This window comes from Phalacrocorax carbo, chromosome 17, assembly GCF_963921805.1.
Source record: "Phalacrocorax carbo chromosome 17, bPhaCar2.1, whole genome shotgun sequence".
NCBI classification, from domain to species: domain Eukaryota; kingdom Metazoa; phylum Chordata; class Aves; order Suliformes; family Phalacrocoracidae; genus Phalacrocorax; species Phalacrocorax carbo.
In genome coordinates this window covers 8,591,333-8,612,550 of record NC_087529.1, presented here as the reverse complement: position 1 = coordinate 8,612,550, position 21,218 = coordinate 8,591,333, and the positions used below count along the sequence as shown (strand labels likewise).

General features: G+C 54.8%; 1 protein-coding gene across 1 annotated transcript; it reads left to right on the top strand.

Annotated features, from left to right (window-relative positions):
* The first annotated feature begins 5,660 nt into the window (after positions 1-5,660).
* On the top strand, positions 5,661-20,484 carry SSC4D (scavenger receptor cysteine rich family member with 4 domains). The gene is made up of 9 exons (XM_064468219.1): positions 5,661-5,799; positions 13,169-13,204; positions 14,011-14,316; positions 16,385-16,699; positions 17,636-17,716; positions 17,824-17,898; positions 18,664-18,975; positions 19,458-19,535; positions 20,168-20,484. The coding sequence occupies exons 1-9, from the start codon at positions 5,661-5,663 to the stop codon at positions 20,482-20,484; spliced, it is 1,659 nt and encodes a 552-aa protein (XP_064324289.1).
* Positions 20,485-21,218: the final 734 nt, after the last annotated feature.

The following is a 21,218-nucleotide window of genomic DNA, read 5'->3' as shown; positions in this document are numbered from 1 at the left end:
GCAAAGATGCTCAATGCTTTCTGAGCTTGAAAGGTGAATCTCAGTGTCCAGCTCTCCCTACAGACCCTGTTTACTATTTACAGGGATGCAGACCTCATAGTCCTCACTGCCTGCAAAAACATTTGGTATGATGCTTGATAGGATTTTTACTCTAATGATCCACAGAGTCTAACACAGTCATTTATGCTTTTCTTCAGCCGGATCCCTTATTTTCCACACTCACACACTGAAACAACCTTCTCTGCGTGCTCCCCAAATCAGTATGCAAGGCAGCGAGTCCTCCAACATGGGATCATCTTCTCTCTGAGCCATCCGCACACTGGGGTAACTAGCCAAATATTTGCCTTCTCCCTGTTTCTTGCCTTGCAGCGCGGCTGGAAGGCTGTCGAATTGATTTCCCCATGGCTGCTCCATCTCATGTTTTTGACTCAAGGTCCTACACTAGCGTATATAAAACCTGATGCTTGAGGCTCTGTTAAATTGCCAGGGTTAGCCTCGTGCTCTGGGGGATACCCTGGCCACTTAGAAAACTGTCTGTCCAAGCTATGCTGGGATTGCTGCAGCACTCTGAATTCACAGCCCACTTGATTTCAGATTAATTTCCCTGAGCAGACAAACCCAAAGTGTCAGGAATTAGGAAGAAATTCCTCTGCAGGCAGAGCATAATAGGTGAAATTTCATTTCATTTTCCTCTGCAGCAGCTGCTCCTGGTCCCTGCCAGGGACCAATTAGACAAAGCAGAGATGGGATCTGCTATGGCCATCGCACTCTTACTGGGTGACCTTGCTCTTTGACACCTGTACTTTGGCTGCTGAAGGGGACATGTCCCTGGTCCCTTGCTGGTGGTGGGAGATGCTCTGTGAACTCTGCTAACCTCCCTGTGCCCCACTGCCTGCCTTCTCCAGGGAAATCATGGAATCATGAGTGGTTTGCTTTGGAAGGGACCTTTGAAGACCATCTAGTCCAATCCCCAGTCACAGGCAGGGACATCTTCCACCAGGTCAGGTTGCTCAAGCCCCATCCAACCTGACCTTGAACATTTCCAGTGATGGGTCATCCACAGCTTCCCTGGATAACCCATTCCCATGTCTCACCACCCTTATTGTAAAATATTTCTTCCTTATGTCCACTCTAAATTCATACTCTCAGTTTAAAACCCTTCCCACTTGTACTGTCACTACAGACCCTGGTAAAAAGCCTCTTTCCATCCCTGCCTTTGCAAAATCCAGCCAAGAAACCACCGATGCTGAGTCCTCTGGGTCGTGTGCTCATCTCGCCTGCCCTGGCTGTCCTCGCCTCGCCATTAGTGCTAGTTATAGACCGCACTCTCCCTGCTCTGCCTTATTCCCGCTTTGCCCATTGTTCACCCCCCGGGAGCAGGCAGGTCCCTGGGGCTGGCACCTGCGGAGCTTTGCTCTCTGCCCAAACCCAACCCCTCTCTCAGCTGCCTCAAGCGTTTCTTCCTGAAAATGCGTGCCACCTAGTGCACACTCAGCCGTGTGGCAGCCGAAACTGTGATCCATCCCTCCGGAGGTCCTTCAGGTCGCCCCTGAAGCTGGAGGTTTTCTGGATCAGCCTGGAAGGAGCGTCAGGCTTGGACACGACATCTCCATCCCACACTGGTTCCTGCACTGGCAGGCAGCGACGTCCACCCCGTCTGCCTCCGCAGTCTGTCTGTCCCCATGCAGGGCACCACTTCTCGAACACACGCTTCAGCACGGTTCGAGCTAGCTGGCCTTTACTTAAAAGTGCTTAAGCTGAGGCTGCAGCAGTCCCACCTAACACCAGTAATGCTTCAGCAGAAGCAGGCTGCCTGTATTCCCCGGTGCTGGCAGACGCAGGCAGAGAAGCCACTGAGTGCTAGTCCCAAAGGACACATCATAGGTAAGCAGCTGTTATCCTGTCAGATCCCATTGCCAGGAGCCCAGTGTAGGGTGAGGTTTCACCCCACAGAGGTAACGTCATGAGAGGGGACACAGGAAAGGGAGGGAGTTACAGGTGTAGCCCAAAGTTAATGGTCCACAGCGAGTGCCTTTGCTGTGACCAACCGAAGGGACCCAGCTCCCTGTTTCCCATCCCCTTTTCCACCCCATGGTCCATGCCTGCTCCTCCGCAGCTCTGGATGCCGGTCCTAGTCCACGGCACAGACCGGCTGGCCCTCGCAGAGCCGCCTGTCAGCGCTGTGTCCTTGGGCTGCTCTTTCTCACCTGGCTGGGTGGTTTCTGCAGCACATTGGTCAGGAAGCAGATTACCAGGAAGAACAAAGGTGATTTTGTCCAGGGAGGGGATGGGTACCTCTCCCTCAGCTCCAGCTTGCCGTAGCCAACAGCAATGCTGAGCCTCTCTGGGGGCTGCAGCTGCCCTTTTCACAGCCCTGCCCTTCCTTCGGCACTTACCAGCTGCCATAAAATACATTAAAAGTAGCACTTGGGTTACCAAATAACATCGAGGTGTGCTAGGACCACAGCTCCAGCTGCATCGAGGCAGGGCTTGATGCCAGGACAGGGGAACCAAAATGTTCTCATACTGCACTTAAGTCTTTTCCTTCTCCTAAGGCTGCTGGACACTGGCTGGTTTGGGGTGTGAGAGCTCCTCTCCTGGGACCCCATGTTGCAGGGTCCCATCCACTGTCCATTCCCTGGAGTGGCAGGAGGAGCAGAGGAAGGCATGGAAGGAGGGGAGGCTCCATCCCACTGCAGGCACAGCATCCTTCATGCTCCCTAGAACGCAGGCAGCAGTGAGAAGGAAACCCGTAAATACCTGGCGATTTAGTTCAGCAATCAGCAGGGGAAACCTGTCATTTGTTATAAGCTGGCTAATGGATCACAACAGCAACTGGTGTCTTGAGGAACAGCTCAGCCCTGTCCTTTCCTCCTGTCAGCAAAAAGATGTCTTTTGTTTTAGCTTGTGGCTTTTTTATATTGCAGCAGGCTCTTCTTTTAAATCACCAATGTATTTCCTGACAATGGTGTAGTACGTACAAATGGGTTTCTCTCTCCTATCTGCATTTGCCCAGCTAATTGAAAAGGGAAGCCTTTTTTTTTTTTTTTTCCCTCCTTTTTCTGGAGGCTCTGTATTTTCTGCAGATTTGTGAGCCGCTATTTTTACCCAGCTTCCACCCATGACTGAGCTGCTTCCATAAAAGAGATTTGGTGACAAGTGCTGTAGATGCCATCTACCCCGCTGCCGTAGGAAGCTGTGGCAGATGCTGTTCATGGCACGTTTCAGATGCTGAGTGGACATAGGCATGGCCCTGCTCAGCCCTGGCCCCTCCAGAAGCTCCCATGAGCATCATGGATGTCCCTGAGTGACTGGGCAGCAGAACCATCACGAAGGACAAAAAGAGCTTTTTTTTTCCTGGCAAACAAGAGAACAGCCCTGCTGCCCCGTGGAATTTTATAATTAGCCTTTCTTACGTTGTGGCTGTGCCTTAAATAAGGCTGGCTGTGTTTTCTCTTCCTTGGAGCAGTGTAAGCCCGTAGCCTGATACTGCCAAGCCATCCAAAGAACATGCAGTAACAATGTAGACATGGAAAACGTCTGAGGTGCTGCTCAAATGGCCCGAGAAATCATGGACAGGGTGGAGAGCATTTTGGGGCTGCTGACCTTATCCCTGCATGTTTGCATTTAGGGAGGCTTATGTTCCTGGTGTTCAAAGTCTGGATGCAGACCGATGCCGAAGTTGATGATTTCCAGCCCCTGGGCCCTGGCAGCTAGCCAGGACAGCAGAGAGTTTGTCAAAGTTTAGGCAAAACAGACTTAAAAGGCACCTTTGAAACTCTCATTTGCAAGCTGGCTAATTAGAACTTTGCTGCTACTGGGAAATAAAAAGTAAATGCCTAATTGCTAATTACTGAATCCCTACAAGAAAGTAATGGCAGATGGGTAACCATGCAGTTAGGGACAGTTGCAGCCAGAGCCTGCTTTGTACTGAGTTAAAACACGAAGCCCAGGTGTTTAAGGGCATTTAAGGGTCTAGGCTTTATGTAGGAGCAAAGGAGTGATCCAGCAGCAAGAGCAATGAGGCAACTGCTGCCTACCGTGAAGGAGAGGGCAGGAATCCTGTTGATCATAAGATCAACTTATTCAAAGCCAAAAGCACTCCAGACTCCTAAAACTGTGGGGGACCTTAAGAATTCACAAGACTGGGAAATGCAGTACATATGGGGGTCCTCTTTCCATTGTATTCAAGGCTGCTGAGACCCAAGACTCTTGTATTGTTAGGCTTTTATTTGCAATTATGGTTAAAATGGTTAAAAGGCTAGAATGGTTAAAAATGGTTAATCACACACTTCCTTTTAAAACAGAGGTGCCCTGGTCAGGAGCTGAAGGAGGCAACATGAATGTGTAGCACACGAGGTGATGGAGGTGGATGGGAAACATTTCCCATGAAGGGAAGACTGGGGAACAACACAAATCTTTTGATTTTTGAGAGTCTGGAGAAGATCTCCTTGAGTTCACCGTTGGAAAGAGGAGCCCAGCTGCCATGGATGCCTTTAGTACCAGCTGACCTGCTGTACCAGCCAGGGACCTGCTGGCGATGCCCCAGCCCCAGGGTGTGAGCATCCTTCACTGGGGCTGAGATTGCTAGGAGGTGGCAGGTCTCTCATGTCCTCAGGAGAGCCGCCTTGGATGGCTGAGCAGGAAAAATCCTGAAAAAAAGCACTTCTGAAGGCAATTTCTTGCCCAGGAACAGTCAGGGAGGACCATGGTTTGCAGAAGGGGCAGGGCCCTGGCAAGTGGTCCCCAGGTCCCCTGGGCAGGGCAGGAAGCTTGAGACCATCCCCTCCTGCTGCAGCCCAGTGCTGGCTCAGGCATCGACAGAAATATTTCCAGCCAGGTGGTTATTGCTGGCTTCCTCTCCAGGTGGGCATTCAGAAACCCAAGGAGGGAGGTAGGAAGGAGCTGAAAAGCCCAAATCCTCCGAAATAGCTTCTCCCTTCCCCTGAGGCGTAACCCAGGCTCTGCCAGCACCCAATTTAAGGATGTGTCCCAGCCTGCCTTCCTGAAACCTGAGCCATTCCCTCCCCGCCATGTCTCCTTAGAGGTCTTCCCCCTCTTCCTCCCTCTCTCCTTCTTCCTCTTCTTATTCCCTCTCCTTCTCCTCCTCCCTCTCTTTCTCCTTTGCTTTTGGGGTGGTCTGACCCAGGATGGGATGCAGGGCTGCCGTCCTGCACTAGAGCTGTAACCCAGCTGACAGCAGCCACCTCCCGGCCCCAAAGGTGCAAAGAGATGACAGGCTGGAGCTGTTCAGTTGATGGATAAGATCCTTTTCCTCTTCTTTTTTTTTTTTTAATTTACTAAGCAAAGTCTCACCTAAAGAAAAATTCCTGCCTTTTCCCCATCACCTCTCTCCTGGGATAAGAGAGACTATTCATTTCAACAATATATTTTTTTAAAATTTTTAACTAATTAGCCAGCTTTTTTCTTTACTTCAAAAGAGAATATTTATTTCTTGGATTAAATATACCCATCTTTACACTGGAAGGAAAATACAGGTATGTGGATTTATGATGCTTTTTTTTAGGTCAGCGTGGTAATTACAAATAATGATCTGATGGGGTGGTGACGGCTGAAAGACTGCAATTTCTCATTAAGTTGTTTAAATAATTGAAAAATGGAAGAAGTGACAGATAGAGAGGAGGGGGGTCAGTCTAGCCATGGCGAAGGGGGACCAAAGGGCCCAAAGGCGTCCAAAGGACCTGCGGGGCCTCATGTCCACATTGGAGGAGGGAGTTTTCGCTGAGGACAAAGAGCTGCCTGGGCGCAATGTGTCTGCTGTGGTGTGTGTTATTTGGGGTAAAAGCAGGGACTTTCTGTGCCCTCCATTAAAGCCATGCTCCTACCCTGTATCTGTTGCATCGGACGTGGTGGCCAGTGCTTGTGCAGTGTCGAGGCTGAGACAGGGTACGCTGCTTCTCCCATCGGATGCATGGTTAGGGTTTGTTTTACAAGATACCTAATGCCTTGGAAGTCTTCAGTCTGAAGGCACTTTCAGAAACCTACATTCAGCAACCTTCTAAAAGGGATGCCGTGCTTTGCTATCACGCCACAATGACTTAGAAGCAGTTTTTAATCTATAGGCATTCCCAAAGGGCCCCCAACCTCCTGGGTGCAAGGAAAGGGGATTCAGTTTGCTGCCAAACCCCGGGGATTTGGATGAGGACAGAGAAGCAGGTGCAAAAGCACAGAATGAGAAGCAAAGCCGGGTTCTACCTTTTTGGGGTCAGCTACAGCACAGCATTGCAGTGGTTAATGCCTGCTGCCACCCTGCCAGGTGCTGGCTCCTGCACAAAAGTGGCCCATGATGACAACGTCCCCGAGAGCAGGACATGATGCAGGGGCTTGGCCAGGGCAGGGCAGCAGAGGGGCCGTCTGTCAGCCCTGCCCCACCAGAGAGCGGGGAGGGCCAGCGGCACAAAAGACGACATTATTTTGTGCTGCAGGAGGGATGAATGGAGTATTGAGAAACATCACCTTAGGGACTAGATTGATTTTCATCCCCCGGCAGTGAGCCGTCTGTCTGCTGGCGGGTCCCCTCCTGGGGCTTGGTCAGCAGGAAATGAGTGGTGAGAGCAGGGAGGTGTAATGGGGCCATACCCCATCCATGGTGGCTCCAACCTGCACCTCCAGCGCTGTGCTACCATCATCTCTTGCTGGGGCACACAAAAAGCTTTGGTCTACCATCACCTCTCGCTGCTGCAGGCAATGAAGCAAAAGGCTTGTTCTGGAGGCTTGGGAGCCCTCCCAACCTATGGTCTTGAGGGACCTTGGCTGGGTGGACATAGCACCGGCACATGGTCCCACCTGGGAGCTCTCCCCACCCCATGCCTCCATGTCATAAACCCAGGAATAACGAAAGGCTGGATGAGAGGTTTCCACAGGGTGGGTGTTTGGTCACCGATATGGTGGATTTCAACATCCTTTCCCAAGTTTCTAACCGTCAGTCGATGCTTCAAGCAGCAGCAGTCGGTGCTTATCCCTTCAGGAGATGTTGCACCCTGTGTAGGCTGGAGGGACTCATTTTGGGTTCCGCTAAGCTAAGACTTAACAGCGTGTGAAAGCATCCTCACGATGGCACTCCTCCACCAGCACACGCTGCTGTCCCAGTGCTGCTGTCAGGCCGACTGCTGGGACTGCTGGGGTGTTGCCATGGGTTCACAGAGGTGTAACGGAGCGCAGAATCAGCCCAAATCCCACTCCCCAACAGGGTGTGACTGAAACAGATCTAGAAATCCTCCACTTCGTCAGTAATTTCTGAAGGAAGCAGTAAATTAAGGGGAAATGGCATCTTATATTTAATCTTTTCCTTGGTTTCTGCCTGACGTTCCCCTGTTTGCTTTCCATCTCATCCCTGTCAAGTTTGTGTCTCCATCCCCCAGGTGAATGACGCTGTTGTATCAGACCCCAGAAATTTTGGTCTTCCCACAGAAATGCCTTTCCCTGCTTTTCCCATGGGATGATGAAGAGCAGAGACAATGGGGGCCAGTCGGTAAAGCCCCTGGGAACGTGCCAGCCGAGGTGGGGAGGTCTCATGTTGAGTGGTTAGCATGGATGTCTGAAGGGCCATCCCTGGCTAGGAATTAGAGCTGCACGGGAGACCTCTTGGTTGCATTAATTCATCACCGGGTGAAGAAGAAAGATGGGTGCAAGGCACCAGATGGGACGTTTTGGTAACTCAAGTGCCATATTTGACCACGTCGTGCCCTGCGGGACCCCATGGAGACCCCTGTGCAGTCTGGGTGCTGGGAAGGGCCCCTGGGAGTGGGAAGGCTGTGTCACCCACAGAACAGATCCCTTCTTCGTGTCAGGAGGAGGTGGGCATGGTCTCCAGGAGCCTGCTGGAGGAGAGCACCAGAGGGAGAGGAGCCAAGGCATAGCAGAAGGTTGGCCATGGCTGTGTCCAGGCGGGGCTTTAGCTGAGTGTTTGTCAGTGGCAGAGCCAGAGCAGCCTTGCAGGGGGAGACATGGGGCGGGCAGCCTAGCTGGGGGCAAAGTGAAGCACCATCCCTTTCCAAAGTGGGTTGTGTGACATGACTTGGTGGAGTAACAGGTACACTCCATGGTTTAGGAAGTGCCTTTCAGGCTTGTGTGGGTGGGGAGCTCCTTCCCAATTCTGCCTGGATTTAATGTGTGACTCAGTTTACCCATGTGTGGTATGGGATATATGGTATATATGTGCTATGGGGTTTGCTTGTAACCTCAAGTAGAAGTAAGAGAAGGGCAAGCTCCACGTGGATGCAAACAAGATGGTTCCCTGAATGTCTGGGGGCTGAAGACCCTGGGTGACAGCTCTGAGGCTCAGCATTCAGGTGTCCTGGTGGGTTTGAGGTCAATCCTTCTGTCTGTACAGCAGCTCAGCCCTGAGGCTCTCATTGCTTCCAGTTTTGTTTCACAGGTGGGATGTGGCCCTGTAGCTTCATCTTGTCACTCAAAAAAATATCTCTTGTTCTCAATAAATCCAACCTGAATTATTTTTCATGTGACTTCTGGTCACTGCTCTAGCAAGTGCCAGGGAGGGACTTGTTTGCAGATCTTGCATGGCCCTTGGTGGGGCAAAGGCTCTCCTGGCCATCACCGCTAACGCTGCTGTCTACAAGTTTCAGGGACAACCTCCTCTGGACGCCCATCTGTGGGAGGGCCACGGTGCAGCGATGAGACTTGGTCCCCAGCCAGCCAGCCAGCACAGCGTAGGGAAGCTGGACATTGGAGTGCTGCCTCCCTCCCTGATGCCAGCCGTGCTCCTCCTCCTCCTGCTTGTCCCCACCGGTGAGCTTCTGTGTGGTGCGGTGGGAGGGGGGGAGTTTGAGGCACCCACAATCTTCCTCCAGGCTTCAGCTTTGTGGGCAGGAGATTTTATTCATGGAGAACCATGAGCAGAAATATCATGATGTCCTCAATGGTGCTGAGCGCGCACAGGGATTGACGGAGCAAGTTCAGCTCTTATCTCCCACCATGACCTGTGTGATGGCAAGTTCAGCTTTCAGGACTCGCAAGCGGCTGGAGCAGGCAAGCGGCTGGAGCAGGCAGCTGCCAGCAACGGGGACGGTGCAGGTCTGAGCCCCAGCGCAGGCAGCGCCGCTGGGAGGATGTCAACAGCCAAGGGATGGGAGCTGTGGGACCTGTCCTGCCGAGGCAATGGGTAGGATGAGCACCCATCCCCTGAGGACAACGGTCCCGAGTCACTCCTGGCAGGCACTGTCCAGCCAGGCTGGGAAGCGTTCAAATCAAACTGGAAAAAGCCATTCCAGCTCCCGGAAGAGGGTCCGCAGAAGCACTGCAGCGGCGTAATTATCCTGGTGTGACTTTATCAGTGTAATTACAGCCAGGCGGTTGGTAACACCTTCCTGCCTCAACAAAGCCCTGCCAAGACAAAGCCAGCCAGCAAGCAGGCAATTAAGGTGTAGTCAGACACCATAATTGGATTAAATCAGGTTTTACAGTTTCCACCCCTTCAGCTGGAGCTTTCCGTTCCACCCCCCCACCACCACCCCCACCACCCCCCCACGCTCGAGCTGCTGGTGGCAACGCCTGCACCCACAGTCGGGGTGTGGGGACCCTGGGGGGACCCTGGTGGCTTTGCCGCTGTGTCCTGCACCGCCAGGCTCTCCCGGTTCTGTTCATTAATGGACACGGCTAAGTTGCTAATGAAGGGCGATTTGTCCTCCCATTTGGTGGTTTGATTTAGCACTGTGCCCTGAAAGGGACGGTGTTTACTTGAGCTAATCCCCCCTTTTCTTTTGGCTTTGTGAAGCTGGATCAGAGAAACGTGGAAAGTTCTCTCTCTTCTCAGAAAATACTTTTTTTCCCTCATTCCTCATTAATGTAGACATGCCAGGCATATTTTTTCAGGTCTCTCTTGACTTTGCTGGAGGATGCTCTTAAATGAGTATTTCAGAGCTTTGATTTTGACTTGAAGATGAATATTGAATATTTAACAGTGTCCTTTTTATCCACTGCTTTTTCAGCACTGGAGTGGACTAGGTGTTAAAAATCAATACAAATGAGGATCAAACACTCTTCTTAAAAAGCCTCACATCTCAACAGTTTCGGTGCAAAAATTACCTCTCTCCTGTTGTCCAGCCCATGGGGCTGCTGTGTCCTTCCCTGTCCTCCCTTTCGGCGAGCCAGCCTTTCTGCTCCCTGGGCCTCGCCTGTTTAATCCCCAGTTCTTGCTGCCGTTGCAGCATCACTTTCCAGCCTGCATGGGTCCGGCTGGGGTGGCTGGGAGGGCAGCAGCGCCCGACCGTGGCCGGAGCTCCCCGGCTGCTATTGTTCACCCCAGCCACGGGTGGTATCTCACTACTAGCTCCTGGGTGCTAAGTCATAGTTACAGCCAGACAGTTGCCTTACTCTCATTTTTCTTGGGAATTCTAGGTCTTTTTTTGACAGCCTTATTTTGTAGCTGACTTAACGGTCTCCTAGGCCGCGTCCTAGGAAGGCAAAAGGGAGGTGAGTTCATCTGCTTGACCGCCCCTCCAGGTTCATGCTGCTTCTCACGGCGGTGACATCTCTGGAGCAGCAGGAATTGATCTTCATGTTGTTGCTCATAGCCTGAGCATGAAGCAGGACAGGGCTGGTCCAAGGCAGGGGTAGAAAAAGAGGCCACAGAGCCACCATGGGCATTGATAAGCCCTTGGCTGCTGTAATGGGTGTGGAGGGATTATCTTTGCTTGCAAGGTGTCACTCGTGGGAGAGGGCTGTGCAGCCGGAGTCTCAGGCACGAGGTGCCCTGGATGCCCAAGGAGATCTGTGCTGCCCTTGCTGCAAGCTGGCCTCAAGCATCTGCCAAGGGTTTGCAAACTCCTGGTGCACTCGCAGGGGCAGTGACAGGGACATCCGTGAGGTCCAGCCACCTGTCCCCGTCCACCATCCCCTGGGGCATCATGATGATGTTGCAATGACCCCCTGGACAAGCCAGAGACCTCAGTGCCCCATGTTGGCAGCATCCTGGGGGACCCCACATCACTCTGAATTGGGGCTGACGGGGTTTTTGTACCCAAATAATGCCCAAACTGTGGGAGAAGGGCCCAGCCCAGCAGGAGGAGTGTGTTGCCGGGGGGGGGAGATTTGGCTCTGCCCATGGCCCCCCCGAGCATCCCTACCCCCAGGCGCAGGGCTGCTTGCAGGGTGCTTTCAGAGCCCTTATTTAAACCCAGCTGACTGGGATGGGGATGCATCGTGCAAGCATTCAGCTCCCTCCATTCACACTGGTCAGAGGGGGCTGAGACTTAAATAGGAATTAAAGCTGCACGGCAATACCATTTCTTGCATGGCTGGGCAGCTGAGCCCCAAGGCAGAAATCACCAGGGGTGCGTCTGTGCCCCCAGAGCTCTCACCCCATCACCCCCTTGGGTGGTGAATGACAGCCGGATTCCCTGAAGTGCTGAGGCTGGCTGGAAAACAGATGGAAAGAAATAGTATAAATGTAGGTACAGGACCAAAAGGAAAGCCCCAGCTATTGCATGACAGCACACTGCATATTACAAACCTGCTGCTGCCCTTCCGGAGCTGGCTGAAAGCAAAAGGCCCCATCCTGATTTTCCAACACCCCCAAATTACACCAGCCCTGGTGCTGCAGGAGACCAGCAGCTCTCCCCTGGATTTATCCCCACCACTACATGAAAGCAGTTTTTGTTTAATTGGGAAGGCAATGGAGGAGTCCCTCCTCTCCCAGCTCTTGCTCACTCTGCTCCACCAAGCTCCTTCCCAGCTGCAGGAGAACTTTTCTGCAGCAAACTCTTGTTAAGCCCTTGGCAGCATCTCCTGGGCTCCGGTTACTGGGAGGGCTTCGCTCCTGGCTGAGGAGCCGCGGCTGCAGCTGTGTTCCAGTCTCCTCTCCCTCTCCACTCCCTCCCAGTCTGTAATGCACCTTTTCTCCATGAGCAGTTGGTGCCACCAGCACCCAGTGCAAGGTGCCCCCAAAGGGTGGCAGGTGAGGGGACAGGCACCCACGCCTGTGTCCTCCCGCGCCAGTCCAGTGCAGCCAGACCCACTGGTGTTTTACGGGCTGCAGCCCCACACATGAGCTTCAGAGCAGAGCTCACCCTGGGCCCCATAGCAGTCAGGACATCACTGTGCCCACGCCAGAAGGGTTATCCTGCCTGGTGGCATGCAGCAGTGGCTGCCTGCAGTTCTCCTGTGCTGCCTGTTTCCACCCTGGAAGGTGGCTGTGCCCCATCAACAGGTGTGTAGGAACATGTGCATAAATATAGTGCTTGAAAAAGCAAACTTTATTGGGAAAAAAATATAAAAATCAATTAAAATGCACATAAGGATGCCCAATGCAGAGTTTTCCATCAGAAGATCTCCAGCAGGTTTCCCATGCCAGGAAGTATGGGCTTCCCTTGTTCCCACCTCACCCCCAGGTGTCCTGTGGGGAGATGGGGCATGGGCAAGAGGATGTGGGAGCTGCCCAGGGCCCCCAGCAAGTCAGCAACAGAGCCAGGGAGACACAAAGGTCCCTGAGACCTGACCCAAGGCATGACCCACCTGGGGCTGCTGCCAGCCACTGGCTTTGTCGGAGGAGCTGCTGGCCCAAGCCAAGGGGAAGGAAGGAGAGGGGGAAGGAAAGCAGCTCACTCTCAGGGAGCTGGTAATGGCAGCCCTTGGCAGCCCTTTGTCATGCATCATCTTGGGCAGTTGCACGAACCTGGATGACCCAGGACTTAGGGCAGGGGGACACACACATGTAACCCTGTGCTTAAAGCACTGTTCCACCACAGAGCCACATGCTGCTGCCTCAGTTTCCCCACCTGTGAAGCAGATGAAATGATGCCCTGGGCTAGGGTGTTTGTTTTTCCCCTACAAACCTCAGGTCTTTACAGAAAAGGGAAAGGACAAGTAATTTCTAGTAAAGTTTCAAGTTCTCAGAGCTCCCAGAATAAACCCAACTGTCCTTGCAAAAACCGTGGAGACAAGCCCTGCCCTGGCAGAGCGCACTGGCTCCAGCACTCCAGCTATTTAACTGGGTAGGGTGCGAGTGCTCCCAGGGCTGAGGGGGTGATTCCAGCAGAGCAGGTGGGGTGAGTCCGGGGGGCTGCTGGGTCCTGCCAGTCCCCACCATGCCCACCTGCATCCCTGCTGCCATCATCCTTTGAGCCACATCCCTCCTCTGCGCTCTGAGAGAACACTGGCGAGATGTGATTCCTTTTCTTTTCCCTTGCAGGCACCACCTCTGAGCCGGCGCTGTTGCCATTCCCAGGTGAGCTTCTTCTCTTAAAGTTGCTTTTCTCTAGAAGGTTTTGTAGTTGAAAATGGTTTGGTTTTTTATTTTTTTGTTAAAAATGGGGTTTGGGGAATTTCAAAGAGGAAGCACATCAGTTTGGAACAAAAAGTGGCAACAAAAAGCAAAACTTCTTTTACAGAAAGGAAATAGATATCCTTATTATCCCTATTCTGCTTATTATCCCAAGAGGGGAACTTTGCCACCTCCTGCTGAGTCCCTGTCCCTGTGCCATTCATCACACCCAAGCAAGGAATTCCCTTGATGTGGCAGGCCAGGGGCACCTACATGCCTGCTCCCCATCAGCAGCAGCTTGAGAGATTATCTCCATCCCACCAACTCCCACATGGGACCAGCTCCGGACGTGTTCATTGAGGCTAATAAGAATTTGCTAATCACATCTCATCATTTGTCAGCCATCATATGTCATGACATGATGTCATGTGTCCACTTTCCTCTTCTCCCATTGGGTTATTGCCAGGCCATTAGCAGGCAAGATGATGGGGTAATGATGCATCTCATTTGTGTATTGAGATGTATTGAGGCTTCATGTCTGCTGCTTCCAGCAGATGAAGAGAAACCCATGCCCCACCACCAGGTGGGCAGCAGCAAGCCAACAGCTGCTTTGTGCTACAGCGAAAGGTCACCATCTTCTTTAAGGGACAGAGATTTGGTGCAGAGAGGGCTCCTGCCCTTCCTGTGACACCCACTGAGTGTTTGCCACCTCCTGGCCCCAGGGTGGGCTCATTTCCTGCTGAGGGACCTCTCTCTGCCCATCCTTCCAGAGATACGGCTCGCCAATGGGCCCAGCCGGTGCCAGGGGCGAGTGGAGATCCTCTACAACGGTTCCTGGGGGACGGTCTGCGATGACGACTGGGACATTGTGGATGCCAACGTGGTGTGTCGCCAGCTGGGCTGCGGCTATGCCATCGTCCTCCCGGCCGCCATGACCTTCGGCCAAGGGAGCGGACCCATCTACCTGGACAACGTGGACTGCAAGGGCCAGGAGGCAGCCTTGAGTGAGTGCTGGAGCCATGGCTGGGGCATCCACAACTGCTACCACTATGAGGACGTGGCTGTCGTATGCAACGGTAATAAGGCTTGATTCCTTGGAGGCAAGGAGAGCAGGGAGGTGCCTGTGGTGCTGCAAGTCCTGGTGTCTGCAGACACCTTGGGGGAGCCCAAGAGTTGTATCTCAGAGCCTGTTCCTCTGAGCCTGGGTCAGCCAAACCTCCTCTGCATCCTTCCTCCACCCCTTTCTTCAATCCAGGTCATCTTCCAGCTCAGCATGCTGGTGCTCCATAGGGTGACCAGCCTGGTTTTTGTTCCCTGTCACTCCCAGCTCAGGGACTTTGCAACCTCTCCAGCACGATCCCTGGCAAAAGAGCACATGCCCACCCACGCTCCTGCCTCTGAGTCAGGCAGGACTCAGAAGTCCCCTTTTGACTTGCCCTTCTTTAAATTGCTGAGCTTTTCAGTAGGAAATGTTCCATAAATGTGAGAAAAGCAGTGGAAAATGTTTGAACTTGGCATGTGAAAGTGGAACGGCTCTGTGCTGACCCCTATATACCCTACACGTTCCTCCTGCATAGCTACGTAGGGTTTGCTCACCAGCCATGCACTAATGACCAGTAAACGCGAGGCTGTGCAGACCCAGAGCTCAGCCACAGATGCAACTGCTCAGTGAATCCATGTGTCCTGCAGAAGCAGGGTTTGGAACAGGGGGGCTGCTGGGCTGGCTGGTGGATTGGACCAGCAGCAACCAGAGAAAGGAGGTGTTGAACTGAGCAGGAACCCCAGTTCAAGGAGCTGCTGGAGAGGAGATGCAGGAGGACTGAAGGAGGAGGTTGGGAGATGGGTCTGAGGGCAGAGGAGGGACTTGAGCCCTCAGGTGTTTGTAGCTTAGTTGGCAAAGGAGAGCAGGAGATGCTCTGGGGTGGCCCCCAGATGAGATACAGGAGTTTGACCCAACCACTAGACCCCTAAGGAAGGTGCTCCTACCTGTGCTGTTTGGAAGCTTTCAAGAGCCAGCTTTCTGTTGGTTGTGGTTATGGAGGAAAGCATGGAGCCGGCCAGCTCTTCACCGTACCAGTGGGCTGGGTTTCCTGGGATGCTTCCCACAGCCCTCAGGCATGAGTGTGGCCAGCAATGAGACTGCTCGGCTCCTCTCCCATCCAGCTCCCTGCACAGCCCCAGATAATTTCACCAGCCCACTGAAGAGCTGGGACAAGATGGGCAATAGGGTAGCTTGAAAGAACATTATTAGCAAAAGAAATATAGGTAAAAACAGCAGGAAAATATTTTTTAAAATATATTTATGCCATGACATTGAATCCAAACCCCATCATCGGTGGGACCCTGATTCCCAACAGCTCAGTGCAGCATTATGATTTAGTCTGGGTCCACATGCCATTCTGCAGGGCACAACTTCCCACTGTGCCAGCGGCTGAGGTCCTGGCTCCATCCACCTCCCTGCATCTACAACCGGGCAGATAACTCTGGGCAGAGCAGTGCCTGCAAACCCATCTTTCTTTCCCCGTCAGGGCTGGTTTGGCGCAAACCCTCTTGCTTTCCGTGGCGTGTGTCTGCCAGGGTGTGTGTACGCTGGCGTCCGAGTTGGGGGAGCAGAGGGGTGGGCAGTGCGTAGGGGCACTGCTCACAGCCAGCTTCTGGATGGATTGCTGGGGCAGCGATGGATGCCATCTCTCCACTTCCCTTTTCAGAGCTCTCACCCACGCAAGCCAGCGAAGGACCGACGAGCAGGACCCTCACAGCCTCGGTACAGGATGGGGAAAGTAAGCTGCTCGGCCGTCACTTGCAGGGGCCCGTCCTGGCTTAGGGCTGCTAGGGAGCAGCGTCCCCCACCCGTCACCCACTGCCCCTCCATGAAGCACCCTGACTCTCTGGCTCCAAGGGGCAGAGCCCTGGGGACCCCGTTGTTGTGCCGGCCATGGCCAAACCCTATCCCAGAGGTTCACTGAGGCTCCCATCAGCCGGGCTGCCCTAAAGCATCGCCCCTTCTCCGCAGTTTCTCACCCAGTTTCTTTGCCATCATGGCCACTGCCAGATCCAGGTTTGGTGGCATTGCTGTGCCGTGGTGTGTGTGGTGACCTCCTGGGGAAAGCAATGTCCTTCTCACAGCGTGCTGCCACCCTCCAGGTGACGGCAGCATCCGTCTAGTGAGTGGGACCGACTCCTGCCAGGGCCGGGTGGAGATCTTCTACCGCGGGAACTGGGGCACCGTCTGTGATGACGACTGGGGCCTGAGCGATGCCAGCGTGGTGTGCAAGCAAGTGGGCTGCGGCCAAGCCCTGGATTACAAGAGCAATGCCTATTTTGGCTATGGCACGGGGCGCATCCTCCTGGACAATGTCAACTGCGATGGCAGCGAGCCCTTCCTCTCCGCCTGCTACAGCCTCGGCTGGGGCATCCATAACTGCGGCCACCACGAGGATGCAGGTGTCATCTGCACAGGTACCGGGGCAGAGCATCGCCTTCTGGGCTGTCCCCCGGGGTGGGGAAAAATCCAGGGACACCCTGGTCCCCAATGAGAAATGGCCTCAGGGAGATGCTGATGCGCCCAAGGTCAGGCAAGGACCTGGGCTCTGCGCTGCGGGAGCATCCTTTCTCCTTATCTGCTGTCATCCTGGCACTCCAGAGCAGGCAGTGACACCATGCAGAGCACCTGGGGCACAGCCTGAGCAGCAATTTGCAAGGGAAATGCATCTGCCTGCCTGCCATTTCTCTGCTCTGCCGGCTGGAAAACAAGCTGCCCGCGTCCGGAAGGAGCGAGTGGCTGCCAGGGGCCAGGCATGCCACCAGCCCCGGCCTGCCTCCTCTTCCCCTCCCTAAATGATGTATTTCTGCCATTCTTCACTGATTACCATTTATAATGTTAATAATCCCCCTGAATTCTCTCATTATCACAGCTAATGATGGGAGCACTGAGTGCCGGCGCTTCCCTTTCCCGCTATTACAGAACAAAGATGCTGATGCAGGAGAAGAGGGACAATTTTCTCTGGCTGGTCCTTTCCTCCCTAAATGTCCCCATCCCCTCTGGCACCTCGCCTGGGCACAGGGTGATGGCACCACCACACATGGCCCTTGCTCTCTGGGGCAGGGGAAAATGAAGCTTTAGAGCTAACGAACCCTGCCTGATAAACTTCCCGGGTATGTGGAGAAGCAAGGGACCCCTCGGCGCTGCAGGTGGGACCTTGGTGCTTGGGTTGGGGTGGAGAAGCACCATCTCCAGCACGTGGGCAGCAGGGCTGTGTGTGTGGACATGGGCCGTCTCCATGCCCATCACCCTGGAGCACCCAGATCAACCTGGGTCTGCCTCCCTGAGTCAGCAAGTTCATGGCTTTGCAGCTTCTCCCTGCATGTCACCTCTGTCCCTCTGTGTCACTGCAGGGCTGGACACGTCCACCATCACATCCTTCACCACTTCGGTGGCCCTGGACTACGAAGAGACGCTTACTGCCACGGCCACAGGTAGGAGGTTGGCAGCCACCCGGCTCACCCTTGTGCCGTAGCAGGGGCAGCGGGTGCTGGAGCTGGAGCCTCCCAATGCCCACGTGTCCCCACTCTTGTCCCAGCAGCGACAGACGGCAGGGACCAGCCCTCCCAGGCCACCAAGGTGGTCACCACTGCCCTCTTTACCGTCGAGCAGGAAAGTAAGTGTGCGGCCACTGCTAGTCCTGCACAGGGTCCAGCACATCCCCCCAAGCTCCATGTCCCTGCAGGGTTACCCCATATCCCCAGGGCTCACCCCACAGACCCAGGAGTTACCCCATGCTCCCAGGGGACCTTCCACATCCTCTGGGTTTACCTCGTTCTCCCAGGGCTCACCTCAAATTCCCAGGGGATCTCCAGCACCCCAGGGTTCACCCTATGCTCCCAGGGTTCACCCCATGGCACCAGGGAGTTGCCCCATGCCACCAGGATGTACCCTGCATCCCCAGGGCTCTCTTATGTCCCCTGAGTACCCCAGGACTCACCCTGCATGCTCAGGGCTCACCCCATGCCCCCAGGGCTCATTCCATATCCCCAGAGGTTACCCCACGTGCACAGTGCTCACCCCATGCCCCCAGGGAGTTACCCCACATCCCCAGGGCTCACCTTGTATCCCCAGGGTTCACTCCATGCCCCCCCAGGCATTCACCACACATCTTCAGGGATTAACCCATGCCCACAGTACTCACCCTGTGCTGCTTGGGAGTCACCTCATGTTCCCAGGGTCACCCCACATCTCCAGGACTCACCCTATGTCCCCAGAGGGTTGCTCCCACGCCCCCAGGGTTCATCCCATGCCTCCAGAGAGTTGCTCCCACACCCCCAGGGCTCATCCCATGCCCCTGGAGGGTCATCAGGGCACACCAGCCCCCTGGTGGAGGTCCAGCCCCCCTGGCAGCGTGCCTGTGCCCGGGTCCCCCATGCAGGTGGCGGCGTGCGGCTGGCAAACGGGAATGGGAGCTGCCGCGGGCGGGTGGAGGTGTGGCACCACGGCACCTGGGGCACCGTCTGCGACGACGACTGGGACTTCCTCGACGCCCAGGTGGTGTGCCGGCAGCTGGGCTGCGGTGCAGCCCTTGCCGCCACCATCCTCGGCTCCTTCGGCTACGGCAGTGGGCCCATCCTGCTGGATAACGTGGGCTGTGGCGGCGGCGAGGCTCGCCTGGCTGACTGCTTTCACCTGGGCTGGGGACAGCACAACTGCGGCCACCACGAGGATGCTGGGGTCATTTGCCGAGGTGAGAGCAGGAGTGAACCCCGTGGCCACCGGCTCCTGCCCAAGGGTCTTTCCTCACCAGCTGGGTGGGAGACAGGGGTGGGCGCAACTGCCTGGGGCTCCCCAGGTCTCTGCTGAAGCCCAGGTTTGTGCTGTGGAAATCCCATGAGATAACAGAATTTTAGCCACATGCATGCTGGCTGTGGGAAAGGGTGTCCCCAAAATGGGGTGATGGGTGAATGTAAGCCCCAAGACCCTGGGGTTCCTCCTGCCCACAGGGGGACAGCAGCAGCAGTCAGGTGCCACGGTGACTGGTGATGGCCCGAGTGTGGGTACCACCTCCAGTCTCCACTTGTGCACTTTCCTGGAAGTGCAGTGGCTGCACATCCCACCCCACATGTCCCTGCATCCATCCCCAGACATCCCCATGCTGCTGCTGGGGGGCTCTGACCCAGCCCTGGGGGGCACAGGGGTGCCCTGAGTCACTCTTCCCTGCTGCACCAGGTGCTGACGATGTTGGAGACCATTTCCAAGAAGCCACCACTAAAACCACCACATCGGCCCCGACTTATCCCAAGGATGGTAGGTATTGAGGTATCATGGCTCCTGGTGCTGGCCCTGGGGACGCTCCGCACCGGCAGAGGATGGAAACAGAGGCAGCTTTGGCAGATGCCTGAAGCACTGACCTGGAGCAGCCCACGGGAGGGGGAAAAGCCATGCTGGTGGCATGGTTAAACCGTGGCCTCTCCCAGTGCCCCCAAGGCTGGTCTGGGCAGAGGAGGTGATGGACCTCAGGTGATGGACCTTGGTGGGGGGGTGAGGCAATGGACCTCAGTGGGGAGATGTGATGGACCAATGGAGCTGAGCTGGGAAGAGAGATTATTGTCTGTTCCTTCAACCTGAACATCCACTGTGATGCTTTGGGGGTCAGCCCCAGCTCTGATGCTGGCAAGTGGTCACCCCCTCGTGCTCCTGCCTGTGCTGAGGCAGTGGTGGAGCTGTGGGGAGCAGCAAACATCTGCCCAGCCTTGGAGACACCAGGGTTCTTGCTCTGGGGCCACCTGGCTGGAAGGGCCTCTTCTCTGCCAGCCCTGGGGAGCCTGGCAGCTACCGCTGCCCCAGGGTGGTGGCAGGCAGGGATAGAGGGATGCAGTGCTGGTGGGGGCATGGGCAGGGGCTGCCCCTGGGGCTGCCTCACCCCATCCCCTCTGCAGGGTCCCTGCGCCTGGTGAACGGCAGCCACCGGTGTGAGGGGCGCGTGGAGATGTTCTACCTGTCCCAGTGGGGGACAGTGTGCGACGACGCCTGGGACCTGTGGGACGCCAAGGTGGTGTGCAGGCAGCTGGGCTGCGGGCATGCCACGGCAGCCTGGGGGGAGGCACGCTATGGCCAGGGCACTGGCTACATCTTCCTCGACAACCTCAAGTGCAAGGGCCATGAGCCCTCGCTGCTACGCTGCTCCCACATCCGCTGGGACGTCCACAACTGCGACCACTCCGAGGATGCTGGTGCTGCCTGCGGCATCCTATGACTGCCCACCCACCAGGATCCTCACGCAGGTATGGGGGGACAGGGATGGTGGCAATGCCCACGGAGAGGGGCTGAACCCTGGCTGCTGGTTGGGGACAGTCACTCTCTGCCTCAGTTTCCCCACGTGCACCACAGGGGCACTGGCTGGGCCACCCATGGGTGTTTGGGCTCTGAGGATGGGAAGGGCTGGGTGAAGACCCGGCTTTCCTCAGCTCCTAAGACACTGGCTGAAGCTTTCCTCCCCAAACTGCCCCTTGGAGAAACAAAACTGATTTTGGTGTTAAATCTGGTTGGTTTCAGCCATTTCATTTAAGAGTTGAAGAGAGAAAAATGGATTTTCTGCTTTGAAAATGACGTTAGATTATACTTGGAAAATGTAAAAAGGGCTGAAATCAAACCAGGATATTCCAGTGGCTCTGCAGTGAGTTGCTGCTGTTCTACAATTTGTTTTGCAATGCCCCCCACAATCTGAATACAAAGCTTTTCTTCCCATTTTGGCAGAAGAAATACCAAGTCCTCACCAATTTCCATGCAGCAGGAATGCAGGTGTTGGATCTCACACCATCTGCAACCCTGACCCCTTTCATGGCCACCCTGTACTTCTTCCCTGTGCCCACTTCACCTCCTGTTTCTTTCGCCAGTGCTGCTGGGTTTGTAGAGAGCTGAGCCAAGATTTCCCTTCCCTGGGGGCTTTGGCAGGGCCAGTCCCTGCCCATAAAAGCCCTTGGGGAGCGG